We start from the raw sequence: 26,022 nt of genomic DNA on the forward strand, positions 1-26,022 counted from the left end.
AAGTGAGAAAGCCTTTGGGAGATACCGAAGTATAAAATGCTAACGGTACGATAATATATACATGTACTCTGGGGATACGTGCATCACAAGATATCAAGTCGGCCGACGTACTATATATATGTAGATGTCCGGACAAAAAACTGGTATTGACCGAGATGACACAATAAGAGTTTAGGAAAGTCATGATTATCATTTTCTAAGGGACATTGATTGATTCCACTGGTCATTTGCGATTTCGCTGCTTACACATTTCATTGGAATGTTGCTCGTATGCTATCCTCCAATGATGATGCATTCCCCTCCCTCCACACACTCATAGAGATCTATAGCCTAGCTAATACCTGCTTATTATTCTCCTCAATCCGAAATCGCGGAAATAACTCTTCAGCCGCACCGCGGGAAATCTCCTTCTCCCTCTGCCTTGTGTGCGCAAAGAACTCCTCCATCATCCCAACATACTTGTTAATGGTCTCAACTGGAGCATAGGGGAAGTCACTGCCATATAACACATGACCTGTCTTTGCAAACCCATTTTTTCCCACCAGTAACTCTAAATTCCCGTGGTTCCCACAGAGTGCGAGATCAAGATAGAAACCCCTTGCCTGCTCTAGGAATGTCTCTGGGGTAATCTCAGTCAGCCCTGCGTCATATAGCAGATTCGCCGCCCGAGTTGCGACAAAAGGCAATGTACCACCTCCGTGAGACAGTATAATTCTCACATCGGGGTTCTTGGAGATAGTCCCCGAGGTGATCAGATCCACCGCCGTTCGGCATGTCTCGTGCGGATAATCAATGATTGGCTGAGGTATTTTCGCATTGACCAACTCTGGCTTTTTCTGGGTTTCCGAGGCGGTGTTTGTCGGATGGATGAAGACCACTGCCTTTCGGCGGTTCAACTCCTCCCAGAGTGGTGCAAACGCAGAATGACCGAGATACCCAGTTCCATTATAACGTGTGAACAAAGTGATTCCATCTGCTTGAAGGATATCAAGAGCATAGGTAAGTTCCTCGATCGCCGAGGGGATGGTCTCTGGTGTCAGATGCGGGAGACTAGCGAAGAAACCAAACCGACTTGGATATTCCTGATGAAGTTGAGAGCCGTAGAGATTTATTTCCCGGGCGAGGCTGGCGGATTTCACCGGAGAGTCAGATAGGATAGAGGTGCCCGGTGCGGTGAGGGAGAGAATGGCTGTGCGAGTGGAGTGGGAGGTCATGAGGGACAGGGTTGATTCTGGGGTCCATCTTGGGAGATGCCAGCCAGAGGGGTCACCAAGGGTTGAGTTGAAGGCTATAATTTGGTTAATTATGTCTCTATGGAGAAATGAGGGATAGAATAAGATACCCTGAAGATAGGCAGGGGGAATGAAGTGGTGGTGCACGTCGATACGGTCCATGGTGACGGGTGTATAACTTTACTGTGTATAGGTTTATGGACGGATGAATGAAATTAACTCATGAGATATATTGAACTTATGAGATATATGTTGATCGTAAGGTCGTACAAGTAAAGGCAAGGGATGTACCTGGGCGGCCGAGCAGCAACATAGCCGATACTCTGCTCGGCCGGAGAACCTACAGCTTAAGGCTGACCGCTGGTTTGGCCGGTGTGACAATCACTTCACACACTCGGTAGTAAATGAACTGCCCTTGTCTGCTGCTCCATGATCTAATGCAGCTCCAGCATCATGTTTGCCAGGGAAACGTGATAAACTCGCACCACAAACAGCTCCAACAAGGAAACCCCTGTCAAATATAAGCCCAGCTTAATATTCGACTTGAAAATTCGGCCACCCGAGCGTCGATCAGTTAGATCCAATGACAATATATGCCATGGCATACTCACCATCCATACACCGAGTCCCATCACCCAAAAGATGAGCGACATATCCGCCCGTAGCGCGGTGACAGCAAATAGCAGTACCTGCAGAGCCCCGAGGACCGCTAGCAGAAGCTGGACATTGTTCCCCATCAGCACGGCGAGTGATTTCACACCTATCTTCTCGTCGTCCGGGCGATCCTGTGTCGCATAGAAGACATCAAAGTAGACAACCCATGCCGCTGTGGCGAAGAACAGAGGAAGTGCCTGGTCCAGATTCTTCAGATCTCCAGTAATTCCCACCCATCCAGGAAATACGGCACCACCAATTATCGCCCCAAGAACGACTTGTGGGAATGGCATGATGCGCTTCATGAATGGGTAGATTGTGCTCAGCACCCATACTGGAATGAAGCCCGCTGTGACGGCCGGACCCAATGTACCCCAAGTAATGGAGAGTGTGATAGGCAACCAGCAGATAAATGCCACGATGGCCTCAGAGGTGTTAATCATTCCAGCTGGTAGAGGGCGGATCTTGCATCGCTCCACGTGTTTGTCGAGTTTTTGATCACAGATATCGCTGATGCACTCGTTAGCGAGAGATAGACATGCCTTGCGTTCCCTTTCACACATACTTGTATGTACAAAATGCACAATGTGTAGCTGTCACGCTTGCCCAGATGCCGAAGAGTAAACGGAGGAATGGCGTCAGTTCCAGCGACACATCTCGTATACCCGCAGCCACACATGCCCCCCAGATGGCTGGATACCAGCATAGCCAGGCTTCACGGGTGTGTAATCTGGCCAGTTCCCATACACCACGAGGCACATTGCGCTGGGAGTTAGGGCTAATAGAGACAGTCATACTGAGGATGTTATGCGGGACGAGGGCTTCAATGAAAGATCGTTATGGAAGACAAGTTGAGAGAAGGAAAAGCAAAACTTCATATCCCCGGTTGTTAAAAGATACATTTCAAAGAACCACCTCTCTGTATCACTCGGGACACTTGGGGCCGGTCTCGTTGGTTCTAAGCCGGGTCGCGTCAGGCATCGCGTCAGGGTAGAAGTGATTTCACCTCGGCCGATAGCTGACCACTCAAGTCACACTCAGCTATGCGATTTCGGTAAAGAGTGATACCGGCCGATAGCGGCCCAGTCAACCAGGCCGGATGCTGCACTGCAATCCTATTGATGGTAGACGAAGTATCGTTATTGCGACATTGTAGAATATTCATACTAATACATAGAGGGAGAGTTATATTGGTTTGAGTTCACTGCGCGGGAGATTCAAATATTCAGATCAACGTGTTTAATAATTTTTTTATCATAGACTATACATTACACAGGATAATGATTGCTTCGATCGGGAGGACAGAGGTCCTCACCTCCACTGAGAGTTCCAACGATAGCAAAGGCACAACGACTCCTGCAACCAGCACCGAGGAAGCTGAAATGCAGGGTGATCTCCCCCAGAATGATACGAGTGACGATGTTGCGATAATTGGCATGGCATGTCGCGTACCAGGAGACGTGAAGTCACCATCCGCATTGTGGCAGTTCATACTCCACAAAGGTGATGCTTCAGGCGACATGCCCTCTTGGCGCTGGGATCCGTATCGAAAGCGCCATTCTCGTAACGCGGCTGTACTGGCTCAAACCACTGCCAAGGGATACTTCCTCAATGACATCGACCAGTTTGATGCTGCCTTCTTCGCCATCTCCCCGCGCGAGGCGGAGCAGATGGACCCCCAGCAGCGCATTGCCCTTGAGGTTTCCTGGGAGGCATTGGAAGATGCAGGCATCTCTCCTTCCTGCCTTGCAGGTTCAAATACATCCGTATACATGGGTGTCAACTCTGATGACTATGCCAAGCTGGTCTTGGAAGACCTTCCCGACATCGGGGCCCATATGGGTGTGGGCACAGCTTATTGCGGCATTCCCAGCCGTATATCCTATCTGTTAGACTTGATGGGCCCCAGCGTTGCACTGGATGCGGCCTGTGCCTCATCCCTAGTCGCCGTACACCATGCCCGACAGGCTATCCGTGCCGGCGAGACTGATCTAGCCATTGCAGGTGGTGTCAACGCACTCCTGGGACCTGGATTGACCCGGGTGCTAGACAAAGCAGGAGCCATTTCCGCAGATGGAAAATGTCGCTCCTTCGATGACTCTGCTAGCGGGTACGGCCGAGGCGAAGGAGCGGGCGTGGTGATCCTAAAGCGTCTGGATAAAGCTATCACGGACGGCGATCGGGTATTGGCGATACTAAAGGGCAGTGCGGTGGCCTCAGATGGCAAGACGCTTGGGATCATGGCCCCCAACGCGCAGGCACAGCTTCTCGTTGCCCAAAAGGCGCTTAAAGAGGCAAAGGTGACAGCCAACTCTATCAACTATATCGAGGCCCATGCAACTTCCACATCTCTTGGTGATCCCACAGAAACGAGCGCCTTGGCTGAGGTATATGGTGTGGGATCTGGAAGGCAACCATCCAACCCGTGCTATATCGGTTCCATTAAGCCGAATATCGGCCATTTGGAAGCTGGTGCTGGTGTCATGGGTCTTATCAAGGCGGTACTTGTGCTTCGCCATGGCCAGGTGCCTCCGCAAGCCAATCTGGAAACATTGAATAGCAAAATTGCATGGACGGAGAGCTTACTACGCCCGCCCCGGGAACTGGTGACGTTGCCTCATGGGAGCCCATCAAGACCATTGCGGGCGGCTATAGCATCATACGGATACAGCGGCACAGTATCGCATGCGATTATCGAGGCCTTTGAGGAGCGATCCTTGTCCACTGGTCCACTAGTTCAGATTCCAGGAAGTGATGCTACGCCAGTCCTCCTTCCCTTATCCGTGCCTCAAGCAAAGCGAATTTTAACAACAGCTAGCGGCCTAAGTCAGTGGTTACGTGAAAATGATGGATCGGTATGCCTAGCGGCAGTCGCCTCCACGCTATCTCAGCGCCGCGCACATCATCGCTTTCGCCACGCGATTGTTGCTGAGTCCGTCGCAGATGCCATCGCTACTCTCGACGATGTGGCCAAGGAGGTGACAAATCGCTGGGCGATCAACAACCGAATTGGAAACGAAGCGACCAAAGGCCCAGTATGGGTGTTCTCGGGCCATGGTGCGCAGTGGCCTGACATGGGTCACGAATTATTCCACTCTAACCCGGCATTTGGGGAAGTGGTGCGCAACCTAGAGCCAATTATTGAATCGGAATTAGGGTTCTCCGCGATTCAAACCCTCCACACCGGCTGTCCAGATCGAACTGATGTTATCCAGGCGATGACATTCCTCATGCATCTAGGCATTGCCGCCGTGCTCGAGGCGGAGTCGGGTCCTCCTGCCGCTGTCGTGGGCCATTCCCTGGGCGAGGCCGCCGCTGCTGTGGTCTCAGGGGCTCTTACTTGGCATGAAGCAGCGATAGTGGTATGTCGGCGAGCGCGTCTTTACCGTGAGTTCATGGGCAAAGGTGCCATGGCCCTGGTTCGGCTACCAGCTTCCGAGGCCCGTGCGCGTATCGCCACGCACCCCGGCGCGTCCGTCGCAATAGAAGCATCGCCGACCGCGTGCGTGGTATCCGGTACTGTTGACGCGGTCCAGCGAATATCAGAACAATGGTATGAAGAAGGTATCGAGGTGCGCGCTGTCGCCACAGATGTGCCCTTTCATACGCCACTGTTGGAGAAGCTGGCAGCTCCCCTGTGTGACGCGCTCAAGGGCGAGCTCCACCCCCAGGTGCCGCATCGGGCGCTCTATTCGACTTCGCTAGTAGATTCACGCTCAGAGGCACTACGCGATGCAGAATATTGGGTGATGAATATGGTCCAACCGGTCTTGCTGCAGTCGACAGTGGCAGCACTCGTGGACGATGGATTCCGCGCATTTCTGGAGGTGGCAAGTCATCCCATCATGACACACTCGATCGTGGAGACTATCGACGAGCGGACAACAGACCGCTTTATGGCGACACCCACTATGGTGCGTAAACAACCGGCACTAAAGAGCATCTTGGCCGCTGTGGGCCGTCTGCATTGCTTCGGCTGCTTTGTGAAAACTACAGACCTTGACCCAACTGCGCCATGGAATTCATCAATGCCCGGTACCATTTGGCATCACCAGCCATTCTATCGTGCTGTTAGCGGGATGACGGCTACACAGCTCATATCAACACATAAACCTACGGCCAATGACCTATTAGGTACTCGCACCGCGCTGTGGGGAACGGACGAAGTGGTGTATCAAACGCGCCTCGATGAAGATAATCGGCCTTTCCCTGGCCGTCACCCACTGCATGGGTCAGAGATCGTGCCTGCGGCTGTGCTTTTGCACACATTCCTACGCGCACTCTCTCCCATGAGCGTGGAGGATGTGTCGCTCCAGGTGCCTGTGGTAGTGTCTCCGGCCCGCGAGATCCAGATCCGGCATAATACGCGTAATATCACTATCACGTCTCGTCTCGAGGAGTCAACAAGCAAAGAAGATGGCTCATGGCTTGTTAATACCACTGCGACGTTGGGCGCGGCTAATGCAGTCCCCTCCGTCAGCCACATCAACATAGCGCAGATCAAGAAGAGGGTACCACAACAGCTGTCGGACAGCTTCTCGATGGACTACCTTGCCTCTGTAGGCGTGTCTGCCATGGGATTCCCATGGCGGGTAGCTCAACATATGGCCAGCGAGAACGAGATGCTGGCTAGGGTAGACGCCAATCCGGACAGTATGCCCGGCATGGACGATCTTTTGACGTCTGTCATGGATGCAGCAACTTCCATCGCTTCAACACTCTGGCGCCATGCGCCCAGACTCCGCATGCCAACAGCCGTCCGTCGTGTCGTGGCCGTTGAGGTTGCTACGCCCCAAGTCGTGTACATCCACTGCACGAAGGCGCGATCCTCTGTCGACGAAGCCGATGTATTAATCAGCAGCGAAGATGGCACCATTCTGATAGAAATCCAGGGTATGACTTTCGCCGGTGTCGAGGGCGAGTCACTGTCACGAAAAGGTACCTTCGGCCTGGTGCACCATATCAACTGGCCGCCGGCCGCGCTGGTTGAAGAGCCTCTGCAATTTGCACACATCGCCTTTCTGGCACCAGATGCCACCAACTCTCACATAGAAACCTACCAGCTGCAGCTCAAAAGTAGAGGTATCTCTACCTCTATCCATGAGCATGCTTCCGACTTGCCCTTGACAACTCATCCGTCTCTGGCTGTCATCTACCTTCCTCAAGTAGGTGATCAAATATTCGAGACAGCCACTAGCGCCTGCAACGGCCTCGTATCAGCAGCTCAGATGATCCTATCCTCCTCGTCTAAACCCACCACGCGCCTCTTCGCCCTCACCGCCGAAACCAATTTAGGCCATAGTGCCCTCATAGGCCTCAGCCGGATTCTGCACACCGAACACCCCGAGATCTGGGGCAGTCTAATCCAACTCGAAGACCCCTTGGTCTTCCCACTTATTGCAATGCGCTACGTGCGCGATGCCGATGTCATCAAGATCCAGGACGGGGTCCCGCGCACTGCTCGACTCCGTCCACTCCGCTCCGCCCCGCTCCACCCCACCATTGGACCTGCTCCCCTCACATTCTCCCTGGCATCTACATATTTAATTACCGGCGGACTTGGATCGCTTGGTCTCTCCGTCGCCCAATGGATGGTCACACAAGGCGCGAGACGTATCTTGCTCCTTTCTCGTCGTTCTCTACCCCCGCGCTCCACTTGGACCGCCTCCCATAACCCTGAGACTCAGTCCATCATTCAAAGTATCCTCTCACTTGAACGCCTAGGCGCTACTATCCATTCCCTGGCTATTGATATTTCCCATTCGTCTGCGGTTACCAACTTGCGCTCGGCCCTCACCACACTCAACCTCCCACCCGTCGCCGGCGTGATTCACGCCGCTGGCATCATCCGCGACCAGCTTGTGGAGCAAATTTCTCCTGATGTCTTTGATGCCGTCCTTGCGCCGAAGATCGCTGGCGCTTTGACGCTCCACACCGTCTTCCCTCCCAACTCCGCTGGCCTGGACTTCTTCGTCCTCTTCTCTTCTTGCGGCCAACTCCTGGGATTCCCCGGTCAGGCGTCGTATGCGAGTGGTAATTCCTTTTTAGATGCTTTGGCACGGTCACGGAGACACGATGGAGACAATGCCATCTCGCTCCTTTGGACCTCTTGGAGGGGTATGGGGATGCGAGCTAGTTCCAATGGAGCCCTAGAGGCGGAGCTGTATGCCCGTGGAATTACGGATGTGACCCCTGAAGAGGCATTCCGAGCTTGGAGTGCTATATCTGCGGTCGAGGGTGCTGATCATGGTGTTGTTCTTCGAGCTCGGCCGCTTGAGTCTGGAGAGCCGTTGCCACATGCGATTCTGAGCGATATCGTCACGAGGAAAGACAGATCGATGGATATGGAGATTGGAGAGAAGAGAGAACAGAGGAAGAAATTGACTGGCAAAGAACTGGTGGGGTACTTGCAGGCCGTTGTGAAAAAGTGTGTCTCGATGACATTATCGATCCCCCGGGATGAGGTAGATGAGGCAGTGGCGTTGCCAGAGATGGGCATGGACTCTGTCATGACGGTCAATTTCCGTATGATCTTGCAACAAACGCTGACGTTGAGTGTTGCGCCAACTTTGGTATGGAAGTATCCTACGGTACACCATTTGGTTGAATATTTCTGCCAGGTGTTGGAAGAATAGTTCGGATATTGTACTGTCGAAAGCATGTATATACATATGTAGCTACTACATACATTACTTCTCCTAATCTGACAAACCAGAGCTGTAGAATATATCACCAGCTATAAAGCTAGGTAATCTCATTGAGGTATATCGATCTATACAAACCCGTCGCAAACAGTATCACTAACTACAAAACCAGATTGAAATATTACTATCTACACCTAATCCTGCCGCCGTTTAGTCAACGCCAGGAACTCTCCATGGAACTGCGGCACAACCATATCATCCCATTTCATATCCTCCACAATTGTCCCTACGAGGTCCAAATCGAATCGGCGCACAATATACGCGATGGCCATGTACATCTCCATATACGCAAGACTACACCAGAAATCCGTTAGTCGCACGTCTTTCTCGAAGTACCGGGGGGCGCGTACTTTATTCCCAGACAAGACCGACTCCCTCGTGAAAACGGGACCAGGAACTTAGCTCTCTCCGCCGCCACCTCTGGCCCTTGCAGCCAACGCTGTGGATCAAACACGCGGGGATTCTCGAAGATTGTCTCATTGTAGTGGATATGGTAGATGGCCATCCCGACCCGGGTTCCCGCTGGGATGAAGCGACCGTCCGGAAGGCGGACACCGCCTGGGGGAACGAGACGGGGAGTGCGGGAGGCTGCGGGAGAGGAGTATCTGAGGCCCTCTTTTATCACGGCTGTCTGTTTCGTGCCATATCAGCGTTAGTATGGGTGTTTTGTATAATGTGCCTTCTCGGAGTCGAGAGAGGGGATAGAAAGGACCAACCAGATATGGCAGTGCCTCAAGCTGAAGATATGAGACATGGGAATTAGGCTTCGGCATAAGAGTTTTCAGCTCCGCCAGCAGACGGTCATGTATTGTACGATCATTGAAGATATTGAAGAGGGTGACTGTGTTGGCAATTCCGGTGGTGTCATCCCCAGCGGAGATCACAGTAAGAAGCTCGTCACGAAGACCTTGTTTATCAGGGACTACATAGCCCTTCTCGGGAAGGGGAATGAGCATACGCTCCATGAGTGTGGGGAAGGTAGGGGTTTTCCCCGCTGCTGCCGCGGCGATATACTCGTCGATGCGGCGAGTTGCAAACTGGATAGAATGAATTAGTACTGATGTGTTCAATAGGGAATTTATAGGTCGAGCGTACCTGTTCCAACTCGTGGCCCATCTCAACAGAATGTGAGATTCTTTTCGCAATCCACAAAGGCAGCGAGCTGAGCAGTCGCACAAAAGGAAAAGCTTTTATCACATGTAGACTAGGTAGAAATTGCTGGAAGACACGTACAGGGAGCGACTTGAACTCTGGATCAGAAAGGGCGTCGAGGGATTGACCGAAGGCAAATTGAGAAACCATATCTAAGCCGTTCAATTAGATCAAGGGGTAATTCCAGTATTGCAAGCAAAGATGCATACCCATTGCCAGAGACTTCAACGCCCATTCCATTGAGACAGGCTTTCCCTGAGCGAAGGTCTCGTCAAATCGCTGTGAGCAGTGGTCAACATGCTTCATCAGCATTGGCTCGAGGCTAAGTATGTTCTTTTTAGAGAACAGAGGCTCTAGTGGCGCCTTTCGCTGCTTATGTCGCACTGGGTCACTCTCGGCCAGCGTGCTCGACGGCGCTCCGAGAACCTTGTGCATCGAGGGGTCTTTGTAGTACCGACTACCCGGTCGGTACAGCTCGTGGTAGAAAGCTGGGTCGTAGATATGCACCTCATTAGGACCCATGCGCAATGCAGGTCCTAGGCGCTTATGCATCTCTTCGAGCTTAAACAACGTCTGTCCTTTGTGGCCGGGGCTGAGCCCGATATTCCAATAGGCTTCCCAGCTACAGTGTATAATTAGCAAATTAGCAAACCTGGCCTCCAATATAAAAGTGAGTACGCACTATTCTCCCAAAGCGGCCCATGGTGAACCTGGAAAAGCGGCCAGCGGACTGAAGAAGATCAAATAGATAGCACGGATGGCATGATAGATAGCGAAAGCGCCCGCTGCAATTAGCCAGAGGCTCACAGGGAACACAGATACAAAATTCATTGGATTTTACCGACCAGCAATAATACCCAACTCTGTATATGTCCAGTTATATTTAACTGTGCTGCTTCTCTCCCCGATCGGCCGAATACGACACAGCCCGATGACCGAAAGTTCCGAGACAGCCCTAAAAGCAACATAGACAAGGCCAAGCCTGGGTAGAAGATCTCCAGTTCTGTACAACTACTCTCAGCATGGCCGGGATGAATTCCTCTTGGATGACTGTGGCTTTGGAAACTAAGCTATTGTCCCTTAACAGCGGACACTACACAGCCCTGGCCTTTATCCTCGCCATCTGCATCCCACAGTCACCTCAGGGAACTACACTTCGCCATGGATTGCTTCTCCTTCAGGCTACATGTGCAGTACAAGCATTCTTTGCTCCGCCACCTCCAGTACTGGAACCGGCACTCCTATACTCGTCGGGTGTGCTCATGGGCAACATGCTAGCACGCTACTTTGACCGACTATATACGACCGTCCCGGAGAAGACATTCCATCGGCTCACTGACAAAACCCCTGAGAGTGCAACTAGGCTTTCAGCCTCTCAGCGCTTTGTCTGGGGCTTGGAACTTTTTAGCGTCACCCGCGGGATTGGCTGGAACTGGCGCGTCGCCGGTATTCCCAAGTCTCCAGCACCAACTACCAGATTACGATTCGTCGCATCCCAGCTCATCAGATGGATTGCCATGTATGCGGCTTTACACCTCGTCGATGTGACCTGTCGGCTTGTCTTGTCAAACCAAAACCCGGTCCTCTCATTTGCCGACAAGGTGCAAATCTATGCCTTAATTGTGGGCGGCTGCGCGATGACAATATATAGCCATTTTGGTATTCTTATACTTCCACTTTCGGCTCTTTGTGTCGGCCTGCAAGTTGGCCCTCTCTCGTGGCATGATGCTGCCTCCTGGTCCCCTAATTTTGCGAGCCTGACCGAAGCATACAGCATTCGTCGATTCTGGGGACACACCTGGCACCAGCAGCTGCGACGACAGGCAGGTGCGCCCGGGGAGTACCTCATTAGCATGCTACCAGACAGCATGATGACGTCCAAGTGGACTCCTGTTCGGTTAGCGAGGCGGTACTCACTCCTCTTGATGAGTTTCTTTGTCTCGGGATTGATTCATGCGTGTGGAACCTACCAAGTGACACGAGCGCTTGGCCTGCCGTTGTCGGATGGTGGGGAGATAAAGTACTTCCTTTTACAGGGGGTCGCAATTATCGCAGAGGATCTGGGTTGTTGGATATTGGGTGTTGATGATCGGGGAACAAAGCCTGGGGGGATGCGACTGTGGGTAGGTTATGCGACCACGCTTTCTTGGTATGTCTGTAGTCGCGTACACCTCAAGGGTGTGCCCATAGCGCTGGGAATGGGGATTCGGCATGGCAGGGGGACCTGCTAGCTGCGTTGGATCATGTTCAGCAGTCTGCTGCAGTTGTGCCAGGCAATTTTGTGGCGAGGGCATGGGAGTTGATTCGGTGATTTCTTGATGAGTATAGAGTTACTATATATGTGGAAGATAGGAGATGGAACATTCCATTTATATATAACAGTATAATAGTTGGAATAGTTAGGAAGGATTCGTGCTAGATACTAAAGCCTTGACTTCCGGTTGAATATGGTAGATGTTGACGAACATCTCAGGAACACATAGAACACTCTCTGGATAGCCTATTTGAGCTCAAAAGGAAGGGTCGTCAATTTGCCCATCTCTGCAATTGTCTCATCCCACAGTTTCTTCTGAATCTCCTGGCCCGCTGGTGACTGGATGAACGCCCCTTTCCTACAGGGGAAGGCGAATCAGCTATTGGTAAAAAAAACTTTTTTTTGGGAAAATGGATAGAGAACACTTACTCTTCGATGGCCTTGTCGCCCAAGAACTTGCCGTGGGACTCAGGGCCTACCACCAGTGCACTATGCAGGATAATCCAGCCACCCACCTCAACAGGCCTGGCACGAAACGACTTGACAACGTTCACAATTAAGCGCAAAGGCAGGGGTAAAACATCGCTCATGCTAGTATTCACCATACCCGGGCACATCATGTTGATGACGACTTTCCTAGGATCCACCCGCGGGGCCAGGCTGTACATGAACATTGCGCAAAGTAGCTTCGAGTCTCCATAGCGCTGGAACGGGACGAAAAACTCGTCCTTGTCCATATGCTCAAGCACACCCTCACCGGGCTTGATAGGAGCTTTCTTCTCGAGGCTTGTGCTCTCCTGCGCGCGACTGCCAACCCAGCTAATGCGTGCGGGGGAGCCGGTCTTCTCCGCACCAGCCTCAAGATACGGCAGGAGCTCAGCAATCAGTAAAACGTTAGAGTAGTAGTTGACTTGGGTGGTCCGGTCATGGCCACTTGGGCTGCGTTCTAGCTTCAGCAGACCGATACCTGCATTGAGAATGAGGAGATGGACCACCGGAATCTCTTCGCGAAGCTGCTTTGTGAACTTCCGTACGCTGGCGTAATCATCCACATCAAGAGCCATGACCTTGATCGTCGGATTGGGGTTGTGGGTTTGAATGCGACGGTCCTGGCGGAGGGACGTTGCGCAGGCCTCGCCTTTGGCGACATTACGCACAGCGAGAATCACAGTCGAAGCGCGCAGCCGCAACAGCTGTCTGGTTGTTTCTAGACCCATTCCAGCACTCGCACCGGTAACGACAACGGTTTTACCCGTTAGGTCAATGCCCGTAGGCAGGGGATCGATTTTCGGCTGGATGATGTTGACCATGATGGGGGTGAAGTAAGGAATGAGATGTGAGAATCGAGGTCACCAATGTGAAGAGCACAATAGATGATAGAGGAGAAGAGGTACTGAGGTAGTCATACTCGAATTACTTTTTCTATCACAAGCTACGCTGGTATCATGTACTCCAGGGCTTCTTTGTCGGATTGTTCAGCGCAGCTGACAAACGATGGATTCAATGATGGGTGACTCAGCATTCGGCCGACGCCAACCCCAAAAGGGAAGTTCAAGGGGATGAAGACCGAGACAACGTCGCCCGAATGAACACGACCAAATGTCTTTCTCGTCTGATATGCAGTCGACATTGAACTATTGTGTGTTATCTCATTTCAGAAAAATGAGAGATGAAAAAGAAACAGCAAATATGTAAAGCACGCGGTTTATCCCATTTGAGGTTCCCTCCTCTCTCACCCACATAGCTAGACATGGCTCCCTGCAAACCTCGTACCTTCACAGCCGGTCAGGATCCACTGACCAAATTTGATGGAGCTATTTCTGTCCGTAATCTGCCCAGGCCCCCGGACCGCTTGTTCGAGTTTCAGGGTATCATGAGGCCAAGTCGCGGTATCTATGCCAAGCTGATCGCGACCGGCCAAAAACCCCCCACACATTTCCATCCCTCCCAGTGGGAATTTTTCCGTGTCCTCCGTGGGAACCTTACAATTGATTTCAATGGCTGTCCCCTTCACCGGACCCCTAGTGATGGCGAACTGGCGGTGCCTCCATATACCCATCATGTCATTTATGGAACCCCGGGGAAGGAGATGAACGAGGTAGAATTCATCGTGAGTGCCAGTGATCCCACTGCAGAAGACGAGGGTGCCACTTTGATGGATCAGCCATTTTTCGAGAATTGGTATGGGTACCAAGAGGATGTTTTTCAACGAGGGGAGAAATTAGATTTCGTGCAGGTTCTTTCAGTGGGCAAATTATCCTCCCCTAGGAAATATTCGAAGACTCACAGATATAGATGTTTGATGCCGGAGGCACTTATCTGTCTCCGCCGTGGTGGGTGCCCTTCCGATCCTGGATCGGGCTGTTTCTCGGCATCGTGGTGGGCCGGTGGATCGGCGGGCTACTGGGCTATGCACCCTTTTATCCTCAGTGGACGACCGACTGGCAGGCAGCTTGCGAGACTATGCAGAAGAGCTGGTTCCACCGTCAATTTGCGGATCCAGAGGTACAGCAACGAGCGCGAGAAAGGTTTCGCGAGCAGTTAGAGCAGGAGGCATCGGCCAAGGGGGAGAAGTCGCAGTAGATAAATTTCTTGGGGGAGGGTACTGCATTCATTCACATATCAAGATAGACAGAAAGTCCTCCACAAATTGACTGCAATCTACACACAGGAAATACGCCGTTATGCCGAGCCATGGACAACTACCTACATACTTGTACGTAACCTTGATGTCTAGGATTTCTACTCCTTATCAATGTCTCCTTTTTCCCTTGATATTAGCCACAGAGTCCTGCTGCTTCTCCAGACTTTGCACATAGGTGTAGACCACAGCATATACCATGTCAGACCCGATACTACCCAGCAGCAAAAACCGCCCGTAAGGGCTCCACGCATATCCAAATCGCTCGGGCCAGTAATATACGCGCCAAAAAAAGCAACAAGCAGCCGCAATAGTGCCTAACATTCTTGCCCACCTGCTTATCCTGTAAGTGCGAGATTAAGGTGAGTATATTGAAGAGCTATCCACTCACCAAATTCCCCAAGAATGACCGAGGGTATTTCCACGCGACAGAAGCTGGGCGATTGAGCTGAAATTGATAAGAACCTGCATGGGCCAGGCAGTCATGAAAACAACCTGTCGACCAATACTCGGGATAAACGTGGCCGCGATTGCCAAGTGCAGCCACAGACAGATCACGCATCCGACCACAATTATACCTGCAAGATGCTGCGCTACCAGGGGTGACTGCTTCCAGGCATATGGGGCCGATCGGAAAATTGCATAGAAGAGGACCACGTCGACAATCATCCATTGTGCGAATACGACTTGATTCAGCAGCCCCGGGCCGTACACAAACCCGTAAACTGCCTCCCATGTGATGTTCAAGCACAGGCAGTGGAGAGGCATTGCGTAAGACCGATCCTTGAAAGCCATCTTGGCCATTAATATGTACGAGATAGACCATAGGATTCCTGAGATGGCAGTGAAGCCATCGGGTACCGACTTTGCATGCCAGTACGGTGCTGGGGTATCGTTGTAGTCGCGATTGGCCGCTGCCCACTCCTCGAGCGCGAAGAAGCCCATTTTGTTCGAAGTTCTGAATAGTAGATGTGTGAGAGATATAATTTGATGCTGCATGTACTTGTGTAGCCATATATCATTCCAACTTTGGTATTCATATACACAGAGCGAGAGAGAGGTACGTCGGCCGAGCTAGTTCGGTAGTCCGAGACATCACTAGTCAGACACGAGACTATCGATCATTCCATCATCGAACTCGAGTGTGAGAAGAAAAAAAGAAAGATAAAAAGCGAACTGTCTGCCTTACCATGCATTCAGAATCACGCGATGCATGCAAGGTCCCGCGAGAGACTGCAGATCGTAGAGCTATAAAAGACTGGTATCGCATATTACTATAACTAGTCAGGTGACATCAATCAGCATGGCCAAGATTACCTCGATAATAGGAGTCCTTTTGGGTGCGTGGGCCACAACCACCGCAACCTCCATCCCAACTCGATCCCCGGCTGCTGCTGCTCTCTCCTCGCTAGGTGTTTCTCTTCCAGCTGGTGATGTTCTCATCGGAAATGCTGGTTACACCTGTAGTCTCTTGAATCACATCTTTTCCAAGAACGAGACTTTTACAGTGACTTCGCCTTACTATGACGTTTTGATCGACGAAGCGTGGTCGCAGAATTGCCGATTGAATGCGTCCTGCGTTGTGACACCTGATTCCGCTCAAGAGGTCTCTCGCCTGTTGCAGATCCTCAGCATTCTGGAGACAAAATTTGCCATTCACTCCGGCGGACACAATACCAACCCAGGATTCAGTTCGATCGGTCGCAATGGAGTCTTGATAGCTCTGGAGAAGTTGAGCACCATTTCCATAAGCGCTAATCGCAAAACTGTCACTGTTGGGCCTGGTAATAAATGGCGGTCTGTATACAAGTTCCTCCAGCCGTATAATGTCACAGTCTTGGGAGGCCGTGAAGCTGTCGTTGGCGTTGGGGGGTACATTCTCGGTGGTGGGTGAATAAATCCTCGTTCAAATCTAGATGCATCAAGACATTGACATAGTCAGGTGGCCTCAGCACATTTTACAACACCTATGGGTTGGCTATTGACAGTGTCACCCGATTTCAGGTGGTGCTCCCTAATGGAAATATTGTCAACGCCACCCAAACCGAGAATGCCGATCTATATAAGGGCCTTAAGGGAGGCCTGAACAACTTCGGTGAGACTGATATTGTCCATCAAACCATATTTCAATCACCTAATTGAAACAGGCATCGTGACTGAATATGATCTCATCACCAACACCGGCATCAATATCTACTACGAGATCAACACGTACACCATTTCCAACACACCCGCCGTACTTGCGGCCTATGCAAAGTATCTTTTGGATCTCGATATCAATAGTAACGTGGAAATCCAGGTCAACCCCACCTATACTTTGGTTTTCTACGGCTATCTGGGCCATGTATCCACACCCGCAACTTTTGGTCCATTTTCTGGCATACCCGTAGCCTCGACAATTTACCCACCGACAAACGGCTCCCTAAGTGAGCTTCTCCTCACAATTGGTTCCGCCGGGCTGACATCTGAGGGAGTATCCTACAGCAGTACCTTCACGTTTAAGGCTACTGGGCCGAAATTCCTGCAGGATACCCACTTGGCCTATCTCGAGGCCGCTGCCTCTCTGCCCTCCGGTGCGGCTCTCTCTTACGTACCTCAAGGGATCATTCCGAACCTAGTGACTCGAGGAAAGTCACAGAATGGAGGAAATCTGCTAGGTCTAGAAGCTACACCTCAGCTCTGTGAGTATCCTCTTCTGCTCATATTCTAGTAGAAATCTCTAATCAGTGTCTCGCCTAGGGATGAATATCTTTGTCCAATTCCCAGCAACGCCCAATCAATCAGAGGTGGCAGGTACTGTGGACTCATTGTTGGCCAATCTCACCTCCAGCGCAAAGTCGGAGGATGTTTTCCTCCCCTACATCTTTGTCAACGACGCAGGCCCCAACCAGAAGCCGCTGCAGTCATTTGGGGAAAGCAATATCAAGTATATTGACGCAGTTTCAAAGAAGTATGATCCCCAGAGAATCATGCAGAAGCTACAAAACCAGGCATACTTTGTTTCGAAGGAGTTGTAAAATACTAAAGCAAAATTTTGTCCATCCATATAATATCCAGGCACACTTTCACTGACCCCCTCAGGCGTGTCTACACTTAGTCACAATTCTCAACCAGTATTTTTAACATACTGTGATATTCCTAAAATATTTTAAACTCCTATCAGATCGCTTTCCATAATACCATGACACTATCCAAGTACGTTCAACGTTTTTGTATTATTGTCAATAGATCACGCGATTCATCCTGTCACTATTTAATCAACTTTATAGAATACGAAACCATTAGCATTAAATAGCATTTTCAACTACACCTATTGCATCATTTTTAATGAGATAACATAGTTTGTTAGAATTGCACTACCTTACGCAGGTGGACCCTGCCGCTTTGATGGGCGGAAAGTTTGAGCTATTATCGCGGAGTATAGCTTGTTTTCCCTGAATTTGCTATTTTCATTCGTCATTAGCTACTGTAAAAAAGCCTTAATCTGGGTTGCTGAATACGGAAACCGAAGCCTAGACTTGGTCAAGCAAATATATTTTCTATGTAGGCAACAAGGAGTTCTAAAGAGGAACTTACAGGTGCTCCAATGGTTAGTACGACTGGAAGCGAAAATATATATTGAAAGAGATCGCTATAAACTCGAGAACAGTCCACGAAATCTTTTGTTCAGACGCTATAGACGGAACATCATAGCGAATCCGATCCATATATGCTACACTGATCTTAACACCCAACCCTTTCTTATTGTGTTTTTATTCACTTGTAAGGATCAATATTACTTTTAAGTACAAAATATTGGTTTTGAGGAAATGCCAAATCTACATGATCGTTGTATGGAAAACTACGCTGTTCGAACTAACAAATATATATATCGCAGTCTTGCCGTCGTAAACCCTTACCACACGCCGCAAAGAAAGAAGACATTATGTACGTAAAAAGCATTATGTATTAAGGATAACCCCGTATGCAAGTATTCTTGACACATCGAGTTGTAATCTATCCCAATTAATAGATGTATCCGACTGCGCAGCTAGCTTGTGAGCACGTTATTGTATCGTGGCCTTGGATATTTGCTAGATGTTGGTAAATGGTAGTAGTTAGATATTACCTCCTCTCTGTTTCCGTTCTTCCTCCCGTCCGTTCCATTTGATAGGAATTGATATACGTAGTTTCTCCATACGTATCTGCATTATGCTGTGGTTATTAGAGATATTCTGGGTAATGCTCAAACAGCCACATATAGATCTACTATATTTTTGTAGACTAGAATTGGCTATCGCAGGAATTTTCCACTCAAATCTGCCCTCGCATGACTTGGGGTATACATCCATAACAGAAAATGTATCCCAAGGAGCCAGAAACCCCCAATGAACGCTAAGGAGGACAACCGAGTTTGCCTTTGGCCCTCTTCTCATTGCCGTCAGTCACTTCGCTTCTTACCGACAATCCTAGACAGAGCTTTTGATTGGATATGTCCGTAGCTTTTACCGCCACATAAGTTATGGTGATCCACAGGCTCGGGTTCCGAGTACGAACATTGGATCCTACTTCAAGCTTCAATGACCTCATATACATACTGACCCACCTAATCTCGGCTTTTCGAATTTGATGTTTTGGTCCTGACAACTGAAATTCGAAAATGGCGCCCAGTGGTGATACGCTGCCATTGGCATCCCTCCCGCTTCTCGTCAACGATAAGTCAATCGTGACCGATCAGACCTTTGAGGTCAAGAATCCAGCAACTGGGACAGTGCTGCAAAAGTGCAGCACTGCCTCTGTTGAACATGATGACAAAGCTGTAGGATCGTCCCAGAAAGCGTTCACTGATTGCAACACCCGCACTCTCTATGAGTGACGAGGTATTTTATCGAAAGCGGCCGACATGATGCAGTCACGAAAAGATAAGCTCGTCTGCAATCAGATGGAAGAAGAAGGATGCGACCGTATGCCTGTAGAGATGACCTACACCGGCACGGTTAGCTTTATGCGTGACATTACGGCACGAATCACGACCATTGGGAATTTTCTCCCGAGCACTCCACACAAAGAAAGAGGGGCGATCGCGGAGAAGGAACCCTACGATGTTATTCTTTCGATTGCAATATGGTAATTTCTGGTTTTCTCGATGCATCGGTGGTTTTGACTAACATCTGCTAGGAATGCACCGTTTCACTTGGCTAGTCGCGCCGTGACTATTCCGCTTGCCGCCGGGAATACAGTGGTCGTGAAGGGACCGGAGCTCTTATATAAGTGCATTTGGGCTATTGATGATCTCTGCCCCAAGCTGGGCTGCTAGTAGGCTATTTGAATATTATTTACCACTGACCTGAAGATGCCGCGTCTGTGACAACGAGCTTACTCGCGAATCTTGCAGTCCAATTTTTTTTACAGGCAGTACGAAGGTCGGTGCTACCATTGTTTCAATAGCAGGGAAGTACGTCAAGCCAGTTTTGTTAGAACTTGGTAGACAGGCGCCCATTGTTGTGCTCGACGATGCAGATCTCGAAGCGGCTGCTTGTAACTGCGTCTTGTGAACTTTGATGAACGCTAGCTATTACAATTTGGATAATTTCCAGTCCTATAGAATTGCTAATGATAAGCTAGGCCGGAAAAATCTGCATGTCATCAGAACGCATCATTGTGTGGTGGCCAGTAGTAGACCATTTACGTACCATGTTGAAGGGAGAAGTGGATGCAGCTTATGAGGTACTGACTGGAAATTCTAATCCATCCATTTCAGCCATGACGCCAATAAATTTACAGAATGTTACAAAAAACCTGATATTTACGCCAAAGTGTCCTTTGGTCCAATTGTGTCTGCCTTCGTTATCCATAATAAAGAGGGGGTAGTGGCACTAGCACTGGCAAATGTTACCGAGCACGGTTTGACTGCTGCTGTCTTGACGGAAAATCTGCAGCATGGATTGCGAGTCGCGCAGCAAACCCAATCAGGGCATGACTCAATCGAAAGATATATTTGGATACCGAGTACTGAAACCAATCATAGCGCCATGCATATGAACACTTTGACCTCTCACAGGCGAATGGAAATCCCGCTGATTATTTAGTCGATTTGGTAGAGCTTCGTGCTATGATAAATTTCTCCAGACACGTACCACTACCTTCAATAGAGAATGGATTACGACTCATGTATCTATCTTCCTTTCATTCTATACATGGCAATTATATTATGAATGACCCCAAAGTAGGCCGAATTATCGATTTGTGAGGTGGTATTCTACCCCTAACGACAAGTTGAAAACTACCATATATTTTGTATGGTAAATTAGGTCAACTTGAAATATTAGCTGTCATAATATATCAATACTAACCGGCCTCTCGGGCTATAGAGACCAGTCAGCAGCGATAGCAACTTCATGGGCAGAGCTTCGTTTTCGATAGTCTAACCCAAGATGAAAAGGCCCTCAAAGGAACATGATCAAAGGGGCCGGCCCTGTAATATAAACTCATGAAGAATCCTTTTTCAATTGAGGTACATATATTGACAACTTGTATAAATAGACATGAAGGACAAAGACAAAATAGTATTCGTTCATAGCACATACTAGTCCAGCTCGTAATTTTGTGATCTGGTTCGAGGCACTCCAGTTTCTACTAGAATATCTCCTTTAAATTAAGTCTACGCATCGAGTTAGACATGAACTCCGGTCCCACAGAGCGTAGAGCCTAATATGACATAAATTAATAATTTCGGAGCCTCGGAATGGGCATGCATATCATTAGTCTGTTACTACGTGGCATTCGGGCATTGAACATCCCCGCTTTCTAGTATCAATTTGTACCTGCACATGTAGGTAGGATAGAGACCATCTAGAGCTTGAGAGGTGGCGGCAATGATCCACATCCTGAAACCCACCTCGGATTCCGATATAGTATCTTCTCCCGAAAATTGCTTCCCCAGCTGCAAAAAGGAAAAGAATATATATATATATATATATGAGTTATTATCTGCATTCCTTTGATTCGAACCTCAAGCCTGTTCCTTATCACTCTACAAACCTCAAGACGAGAACAGCAAACTGATCAAATCCCTACCTTTCTACCAGGCGACCTGCGTAGCCTACCGCAAATCCCCAATCTTTTTCTACCCCACATTTGCTCAAAATGAAGGAAGGTCAATCTGCGTATCCATCTACAGCTTTTCGCTGGTGGATGATGGCGTTCCCTGCTTTCCTGGTCTCTTTCTACGCCGTTCAATTGATATACAGCACTCCACCAGGCGACGCTAGCGTGAAAGCACGTATCCTGCCATCGATTTCTGGGTGGATACATATCATCGGTGGTGGCGTGGCAATACTACTGGGTCCTTTTCAATTCATTGAGAGCATTCGCCGAAAATCCCCTTGGGTACACCGATGGATTGGCCGAGTATACGTGGCAGCCATATTTGCCAGTGGCTTTAGTGGCCTTCAGATTTCCTTTCGAAGCGTGGCATATTCCATCGGTAGATATGGATTTGCAGCTCTGGCTATTGTCTGGCTGATAACCATGTTCATGGGCGTTTTCACTATCTGGAACGGTAATATTTCTGGTCATCGGGAATGGATGACACGTAATTTCTCCTTGACCTATGCGGCTGTGATGCTGCGCTGGCAACTTCCACTCTTGATGGTTTCTGGTTTGACGGTATCGGCTGCTTTGACGATCACAGGGTTCTCTTGTTGGATTCCAAATTTGATTTTCGTGGAATGGTACATTGGCAATCGGAAGAATCGGAAGTTTGCCATTGAATAAGATGAAGTATCTGTGCTGGAATGTGGCAGGAGAGGTGAATATCCCTGGTTCTCGAGAGTTTAGATAATTTTCATATCGATCATCGTTTTTGCACCTTGTGAGGACTTTCTCTGCAAATATTTGTACAAGCTGAGCTATAACAAGAATGCGCTAGAAGATTTTGCATATCAAATCCTATCCAGCCATACTAGTAAATCAAGGGACCGAAAGGCGCAGATACCTCATGCTCGATAGTTATCCAATGTCTAACCCCAGCCAATTAATGCTAAGCTCCGCTGCCTGTAATATTATACAAGATGGTTGCCTAGTTAACTAATGAAGAAAAAGCCAAACCTTGCTGGATATCGGGTTCTGATCACCTCGGCCTTCCAATTGGACTTCATTGGAGTTCTACGAATCAGGTAATTACCGACTCATATTTGAACGGGAACGTGATTTCCTACTGTTAATTGCTTTCTCACATTTCAAAGACATTCTAGCTCACCACCGTGGCAGACATTCCCCCGGGCCCGAAGTTCATTTCTTCGAGAGTTTATTTTGTTAATTATATTGCCTATTTCAATACGGATAACTTCAAGGAGTACAGTGCGTGCTATTCTCCGAATACCAAAGCCAGTCAAGGCGAAAAGAACTTCCATATTCCGTTCAACATACGAATACGCTCTAACATACATCCTTCCGATGCCTCTCAGATCAATTTTTGACAATACCTTCATCTCCTACTACAACTAAGTCAGGCCATTGTAGGAAAGAATTTCCGAGTCATTGGTTCCACAGATGTTCTCTCCCGACAAGGATGGAAAGCAGTGGTGACGTTCTTGCCGCTCTGAGATATGCCGGAGCTAAGTCGCAATTTCCTAATAGTGACTTGGCTTCCAGAACTGCTCCAAATGGTCTTCTCTGAGACATTTACCTATGAATATTTGTCAATGCCCGTGCTGATGATGGGCCATAAGCTGGTGGGAGACTACATTTATTAAAGAACCACTTATTATCAGGTGAGGCCTATGATCAATACGGTGAGCAACTCACTGAACCTTGTCAATTCAGGGGCTTAAAATCTTTTATATACAAAATGGGTATTCTTCCACGTCTATATCCTTTTATAATATCAAAATCTGAAAGCCGACGTTCCCAGGCGATGAAGAAGCCACAAATGGAAGCATAGCCACATGGGTCGTCAAGCCACAATATCCAAATTACTGCATCGGCAACTGTCCAACTCCACAACTCTGTTCATACTTGCAACGGCAAAGATGAGATCTATGATGCATCGGCAGGCTATCACAACTCTCTCATATTTGTTTCCAACGGAAGGCCTGTTAAGGTGTAGAAATACACCGCATGGCAAATTCCGTCGCCTTTCCGGCACTCTCCGCATACAACAGCCCAAGATCAAGAACATCCCCAGCTGCAGCAGACGTGGAATCATTACGCTTCCCAACAAATCACATCATGTGATATGGGAGAGTGAGATGAAAAAGGAAGCTTCTTTTGATCAAAAGGTGTTTGACTTGTCTCGTGCTTTAGCACAAAGCCGAGTAAATGATGCAACGGAGCTGCGCTGCATGGTCTTGGATGTTGATGGGTCTATCAAAGAATCTGAAACTCAAGGAACTAAGGACGATCTTGCTAAACAGTGGGGATTAGATGGACGTGATCTGCGTAACGTGGATCTTGTGTCAGAGGGAATCCCGAATTTGCTGGTCCGTCCATCCGTCATCTTTATCAGCATGTTCACCTTGCGGCTGCTAGTCCGCACTGATGGGGTGCTTCTTTTTCTTCTCCCAATTGAGGACTGCCACGTGAAGGTGCAGGATGTCTTCATGACAGACCTCCGGAGTAGGCTACAGCCCTGTCCTGGCTCGGGTCTTTTAACAAAACTCCCGTTTGAGCTACGTGTAGTGGATGCAGCGCTTGCTTCTGTGGTCGCAACTCTTGAAGCTGAACATGTTCTCATTCGTCGAGCAGTTGAAGAGAGCTTGCATGATTCAACAATGGAAGATGTTGTCCACTCCGTTCTCCGCGGGTTGCAGGATAACAGAAAGAGGCTCATGGCCATCGAACAGCGTGCCCGCCAGTTCCGCTCGGCGCTACAGGAAGTTCTCGAAGATGATGAAGATATGGCGATGATGTTCTTGTCGGATCGACAGGCAGGCCGACCGCATGAGGTAGAGGATCACCTAGAAGTGGAATATCTCCTTGAGGCATATTACAAGAACACAGACGCAATCGCAGAATCTGCAACTGCTTTACTAGGGGATTTGGAACGCACCACGGAGACCATTCAATCGATCTTGGATGTGCGACGAAATCAGATCTTGATTTTTGAGGCCCAACTGGAGATCTGTATGTTGGGATTTGCTGTGTCGACTTTTGTGGCGGGCCTGTTTGGGATGAACGTAGCGAACTTCTTTGAAGAGAGTACTTCGGCGTTTGTAATTCTTGTTGGAGCATGTGTGATGGGAACGGTCACGATCTCGAAGTATGGCCTATGGAAGCTGGATAGATTCCGAAAATTGCGATTTTAAAGCATATTCAAATAGCCGTGGGAAAAAAATCAAAATGAAAAAATTCCACAATGAAAAAAGTGTTTGCCTGTAAGTGATCTAGTCGCTTGAGACTAAATTTTAAACTGAAGACGAACAGGAGATCCAAGGGCCAACCGCCAAATGCCCATCCATTCATATATACTGGGCAGTGTCATTTACCCCAGAAATGTGAGTTAAAAATAAAAAATAAATATACATCTAACCCTCCTAATCCTAAGTACCTTGTCATTGGGCTATGTGACGGAAAGTCTACAAAAGGTAATAGGAAGAGTGTAGTTATACCCACTGCCTATGTAGGTACCCTAGCATCTGATTATATATACCCCAAGTATCTCTAGGCTTTATGTTTGTTTTTTAGCTAAATAGACGGCTCATAATTACGTAGAAGTGTTCTATACAGTTGTTCTTTCCAATACCAACATCCTTCCAAGTTTAGTCCTTCCCGTAGAACATTAAATGCCTCATCCTGGCTCTGTTTCTTCTCTTCTTTTCTCTTCATCTCTTCATCTCTTGAACTCCGTACCATTCAATTCATCACATCCTTCTACTTTGCGCCCAAAATTCAAACAACCGTCATCATGCCTTACGACAATTACGGTAACTGGTACTCCTACAAAAGCAGTGGAGTTAACAACGAGGTAAGTCAAGAACTAGCACTCATCCAAATCCGCTCTGACTGATTTCTAGGGAAACCACTACTGCTCCCGTGATTACGGTTCGGGGGCATCCAACCCCAACTCGTACCATTACTCCAACCAGTACGTGATGCTTAAGATTCTGGTGTCTACATTGGACTGACATATATTTTTTTTTTTACAAATCAGGGATGGTTCCTACTATTATTCAAACCCTGACGGCAGCACGTACTACAACGATGGCAATGGCTATGCTGTGTACACCCCTCCTTCTGCCACCACCGAGTACTCTCAGGAGTCTGATGACTGGGCAAATTAGGCGGGTTGCCAATATACATACAAAGGAGTCGTTTGTTCCACCTCCTCTGGTGACGGAATATTGGTTTGCTTGAAAGTGGAAATCTTCAGATGGGCGTGATGGCGAGTTTGCTGGGTTGGACCTC

At 48.9% G+C, this 26,022-nt stretch overlaps 15 protein-coding genes across 15 annotated transcripts; 10 read left to right on the forward strand and 5 right to left on the reverse strand.

The window, feature by feature from the left end:
- Nucleotides 1-323: 323 nt before the first annotated feature.
- Nucleotides 324-1,394, reverse strand: N7479_009963 (amidohydrolase family protein; the record flags this gene model as incomplete). The annotated part of the gene is made up of 1 exon (XM_057257656.1): nt 324-1,394. The coding sequence occupies one exon, from the start codon at nt 1,392-1,394 to the stop codon at nt 324-326; it is 1,071 nt and encodes a 356-aa protein (XP_057105114.1).
- Nucleotides 1,395-1,666: 272 nt separating this feature from the next.
- N7479_009964 (4-hydroxybenzoate octaprenyltransferase) lies at nt 1,667-2,449 on the reverse strand (the record flags this gene model as incomplete). The annotated part of the gene is made up of 1 exon (XM_057257657.1): nt 1,667-2,449. The coding sequence occupies one exon, from the start codon at nt 2,447-2,449 to the stop codon at nt 1,667-1,669; it is 783 nt and encodes a 260-aa protein (XP_057105115.1).
- A 717-nt stretch (nt 2,450-3,166) lies between these two features.
- N7479_009965 (type I polyketide synthase) lies at nt 3,167-8,521 on the forward strand (the record flags this gene model as incomplete). The annotated part of the gene is made up of 1 exon (XM_057257658.1): nt 3,167-8,521. The coding sequence occupies one exon, from the start codon at nt 3,167-3,169 to the stop codon at nt 8,519-8,521; it is 5,355 nt and encodes a 1,784-aa protein (XP_057105116.1).
- A 203-nt stretch (nt 8,522-8,724) lies between these two features.
- Nucleotides 8,725-10,573, reverse strand: N7479_009966 (cytochrome P450; the record flags this gene model as incomplete). The annotated part of the gene is made up of 6 exons (XM_057257659.1): nt 8,725-8,884; nt 8,941-9,221; nt 9,307-9,627; nt 9,686-9,894; nt 9,952-10,364; nt 10,425-10,573. 6 exons carry the CDS (start codon nt 10,571-10,573, stop codon nt 8,725-8,727), a joined length of 1,533 nt encoding a protein of 510 aa, XP_057105117.1.
- A 191-nt stretch (nt 10,574-10,764) lies between these two features.
- On the forward strand, nt 10,765-11,973 carry N7479_009967 (wax synthase family protein; the record flags this gene model as incomplete). The annotated part of the gene is made up of 1 exon (XM_057257660.1): nt 10,765-11,973. One exon carries the CDS (start codon nt 10,765-10,767, stop codon nt 11,971-11,973), a length of 1,209 nt encoding a protein of 402 aa, XP_057105118.1.
- Nucleotides 11,974-12,242: 269 nt separating this feature from the next.
- Nucleotides 12,243-13,306, reverse strand: N7479_009968 (uncharacterized protein; the record flags this gene model as incomplete). Its single annotated transcript, XM_057257661.1, has 2 exons — nt 12,243-12,354; nt 12,426-13,306. 2 exons carry the CDS (start codon nt 13,304-13,306, stop codon nt 12,243-12,245), a joined length of 993 nt encoding a protein of 330 aa, XP_057105119.1.
- A 440-nt stretch (nt 13,307-13,746) lies between these two features.
- N7479_009969 (Cupin 2 conserved barrel) lies at nt 13,747-14,579 on the forward strand (the record flags this gene model as incomplete). Its single annotated transcript, XM_057257662.1, has 2 exons — nt 13,747-14,241; nt 14,292-14,579. 2 exons carry the CDS (start codon nt 13,747-13,749, stop codon nt 14,577-14,579), a joined length of 783 nt encoding a protein of 260 aa, XP_057105120.1.
- Nucleotides 14,580-14,748: 169 nt separating this feature from the next.
- On the reverse strand, nt 14,749-15,582 carry N7479_009970 (uncharacterized protein; the record flags this gene model as incomplete). Its single annotated transcript, XM_057257663.1, has 2 exons — nt 14,749-14,980; nt 15,029-15,582. 2 exons carry the CDS (start codon nt 15,580-15,582, stop codon nt 14,749-14,751), a joined length of 786 nt encoding a protein of 261 aa, XP_057105121.1.
- Nucleotides 15,583-15,940: 358 nt separating this feature from the next.
- On the forward strand, nt 15,941-17,654 carry N7479_009971 (FAD-binding oxidoreductase; the record flags this gene model as incomplete). The annotated part of the gene is made up of 4 exons (XM_057257664.1): nt 15,941-16,523; nt 16,580-16,732; nt 16,785-17,318; nt 17,377-17,654. 4 exons carry the CDS (start codon nt 15,941-15,943, stop codon nt 17,652-17,654), a joined length of 1,548 nt encoding a protein of 515 aa, XP_057105122.1.
- Nucleotides 17,655-19,276: 1,622 nt separating this feature from the next.
- Nucleotides 19,277-19,492, forward strand: N7479_009972 (uncharacterized protein; the record flags this gene model as incomplete). The annotated part of the gene is made up of 1 exon (XM_057257665.1): nt 19,277-19,492. One exon carries the CDS (start codon nt 19,277-19,279, stop codon nt 19,490-19,492), a length of 216 nt encoding a protein of 71 aa, XP_057105123.1.
- A 30-nt stretch (nt 19,493-19,522) lies between these two features.
- N7479_009973 (uncharacterized protein) lies at nt 19,523-20,171 on the forward strand (the record flags this gene model as incomplete). The annotated part of the gene is made up of 3 exons (XM_057257666.1): nt 19,523-19,743; nt 19,795-19,932; nt 20,033-20,171. 3 exons carry the CDS (start codon nt 19,523-19,525, stop codon nt 20,169-20,171), a joined length of 498 nt encoding a protein of 165 aa, XP_057105124.1.
- A 6-nt stretch (nt 20,172-20,177) lies between these two features.
- Nucleotides 20,178-20,705, forward strand: N7479_009974 (uncharacterized protein; the record flags this gene model as incomplete). The annotated part of the gene is made up of 2 exons (XM_057257667.1): nt 20,178-20,325; nt 20,401-20,705. 2 exons carry the CDS (start codon nt 20,178-20,180, stop codon nt 20,703-20,705), a joined length of 453 nt encoding a protein of 150 aa, XP_057105125.1.
- A 1,057-nt stretch (nt 20,706-21,762) lies between these two features.
- Nucleotides 21,763-22,392, forward strand: N7479_009975 (DUF2306 domain-containing protein; the record flags this gene model as incomplete). Its single annotated transcript, XM_057257668.1, has 1 exon — nt 21,763-22,392. The coding sequence occupies one exon, from the start codon at nt 21,763-21,765 to the stop codon at nt 22,390-22,392; it is 630 nt and encodes a 209-aa protein (XP_057105126.1).
- Nucleotides 22,393-23,660: 1,268 nt separating this feature from the next.
- On the forward strand, nt 23,661-24,923 carry N7479_009976 (CorA family magnesium transporter; the record flags this gene model as incomplete). Its single annotated transcript, XM_057257669.1, has 1 exon — nt 23,661-24,923. The coding sequence occupies one exon, from the start codon at nt 23,661-23,663 to the stop codon at nt 24,921-24,923; it is 1,263 nt and encodes a 420-aa protein (XP_057105127.1).
- A 599-nt stretch (nt 24,924-25,522) lies between these two features.
- Nucleotides 25,523-25,898, forward strand: N7479_009977 (uncharacterized protein; the record flags this gene model as incomplete). Its single annotated transcript, XM_057257670.1, has 3 exons — nt 25,523-25,582; nt 25,632-25,702; nt 25,769-25,898. The coding sequence occupies 3 exons, from the start codon at nt 25,523-25,525 to the stop codon at nt 25,896-25,898; spliced, it is 261 nt and encodes an 86-aa protein (XP_057105128.1).
- Between the last annotated feature and the right edge of the window lie 124 nt (nt 25,899-26,022).

This window comes from Penicillium vulpinum (assembly GCF_028829585.1).
Source record: "Penicillium vulpinum strain IBT 29486 chromosome Unknown utg000004l_segment0_segment0, whole genome shotgun sequence".
In the NCBI taxonomy this organism is placed as follows: domain Eukaryota; kingdom Fungi; phylum Ascomycota; class Eurotiomycetes; order Eurotiales; family Aspergillaceae; genus Penicillium; species Penicillium vulpinum.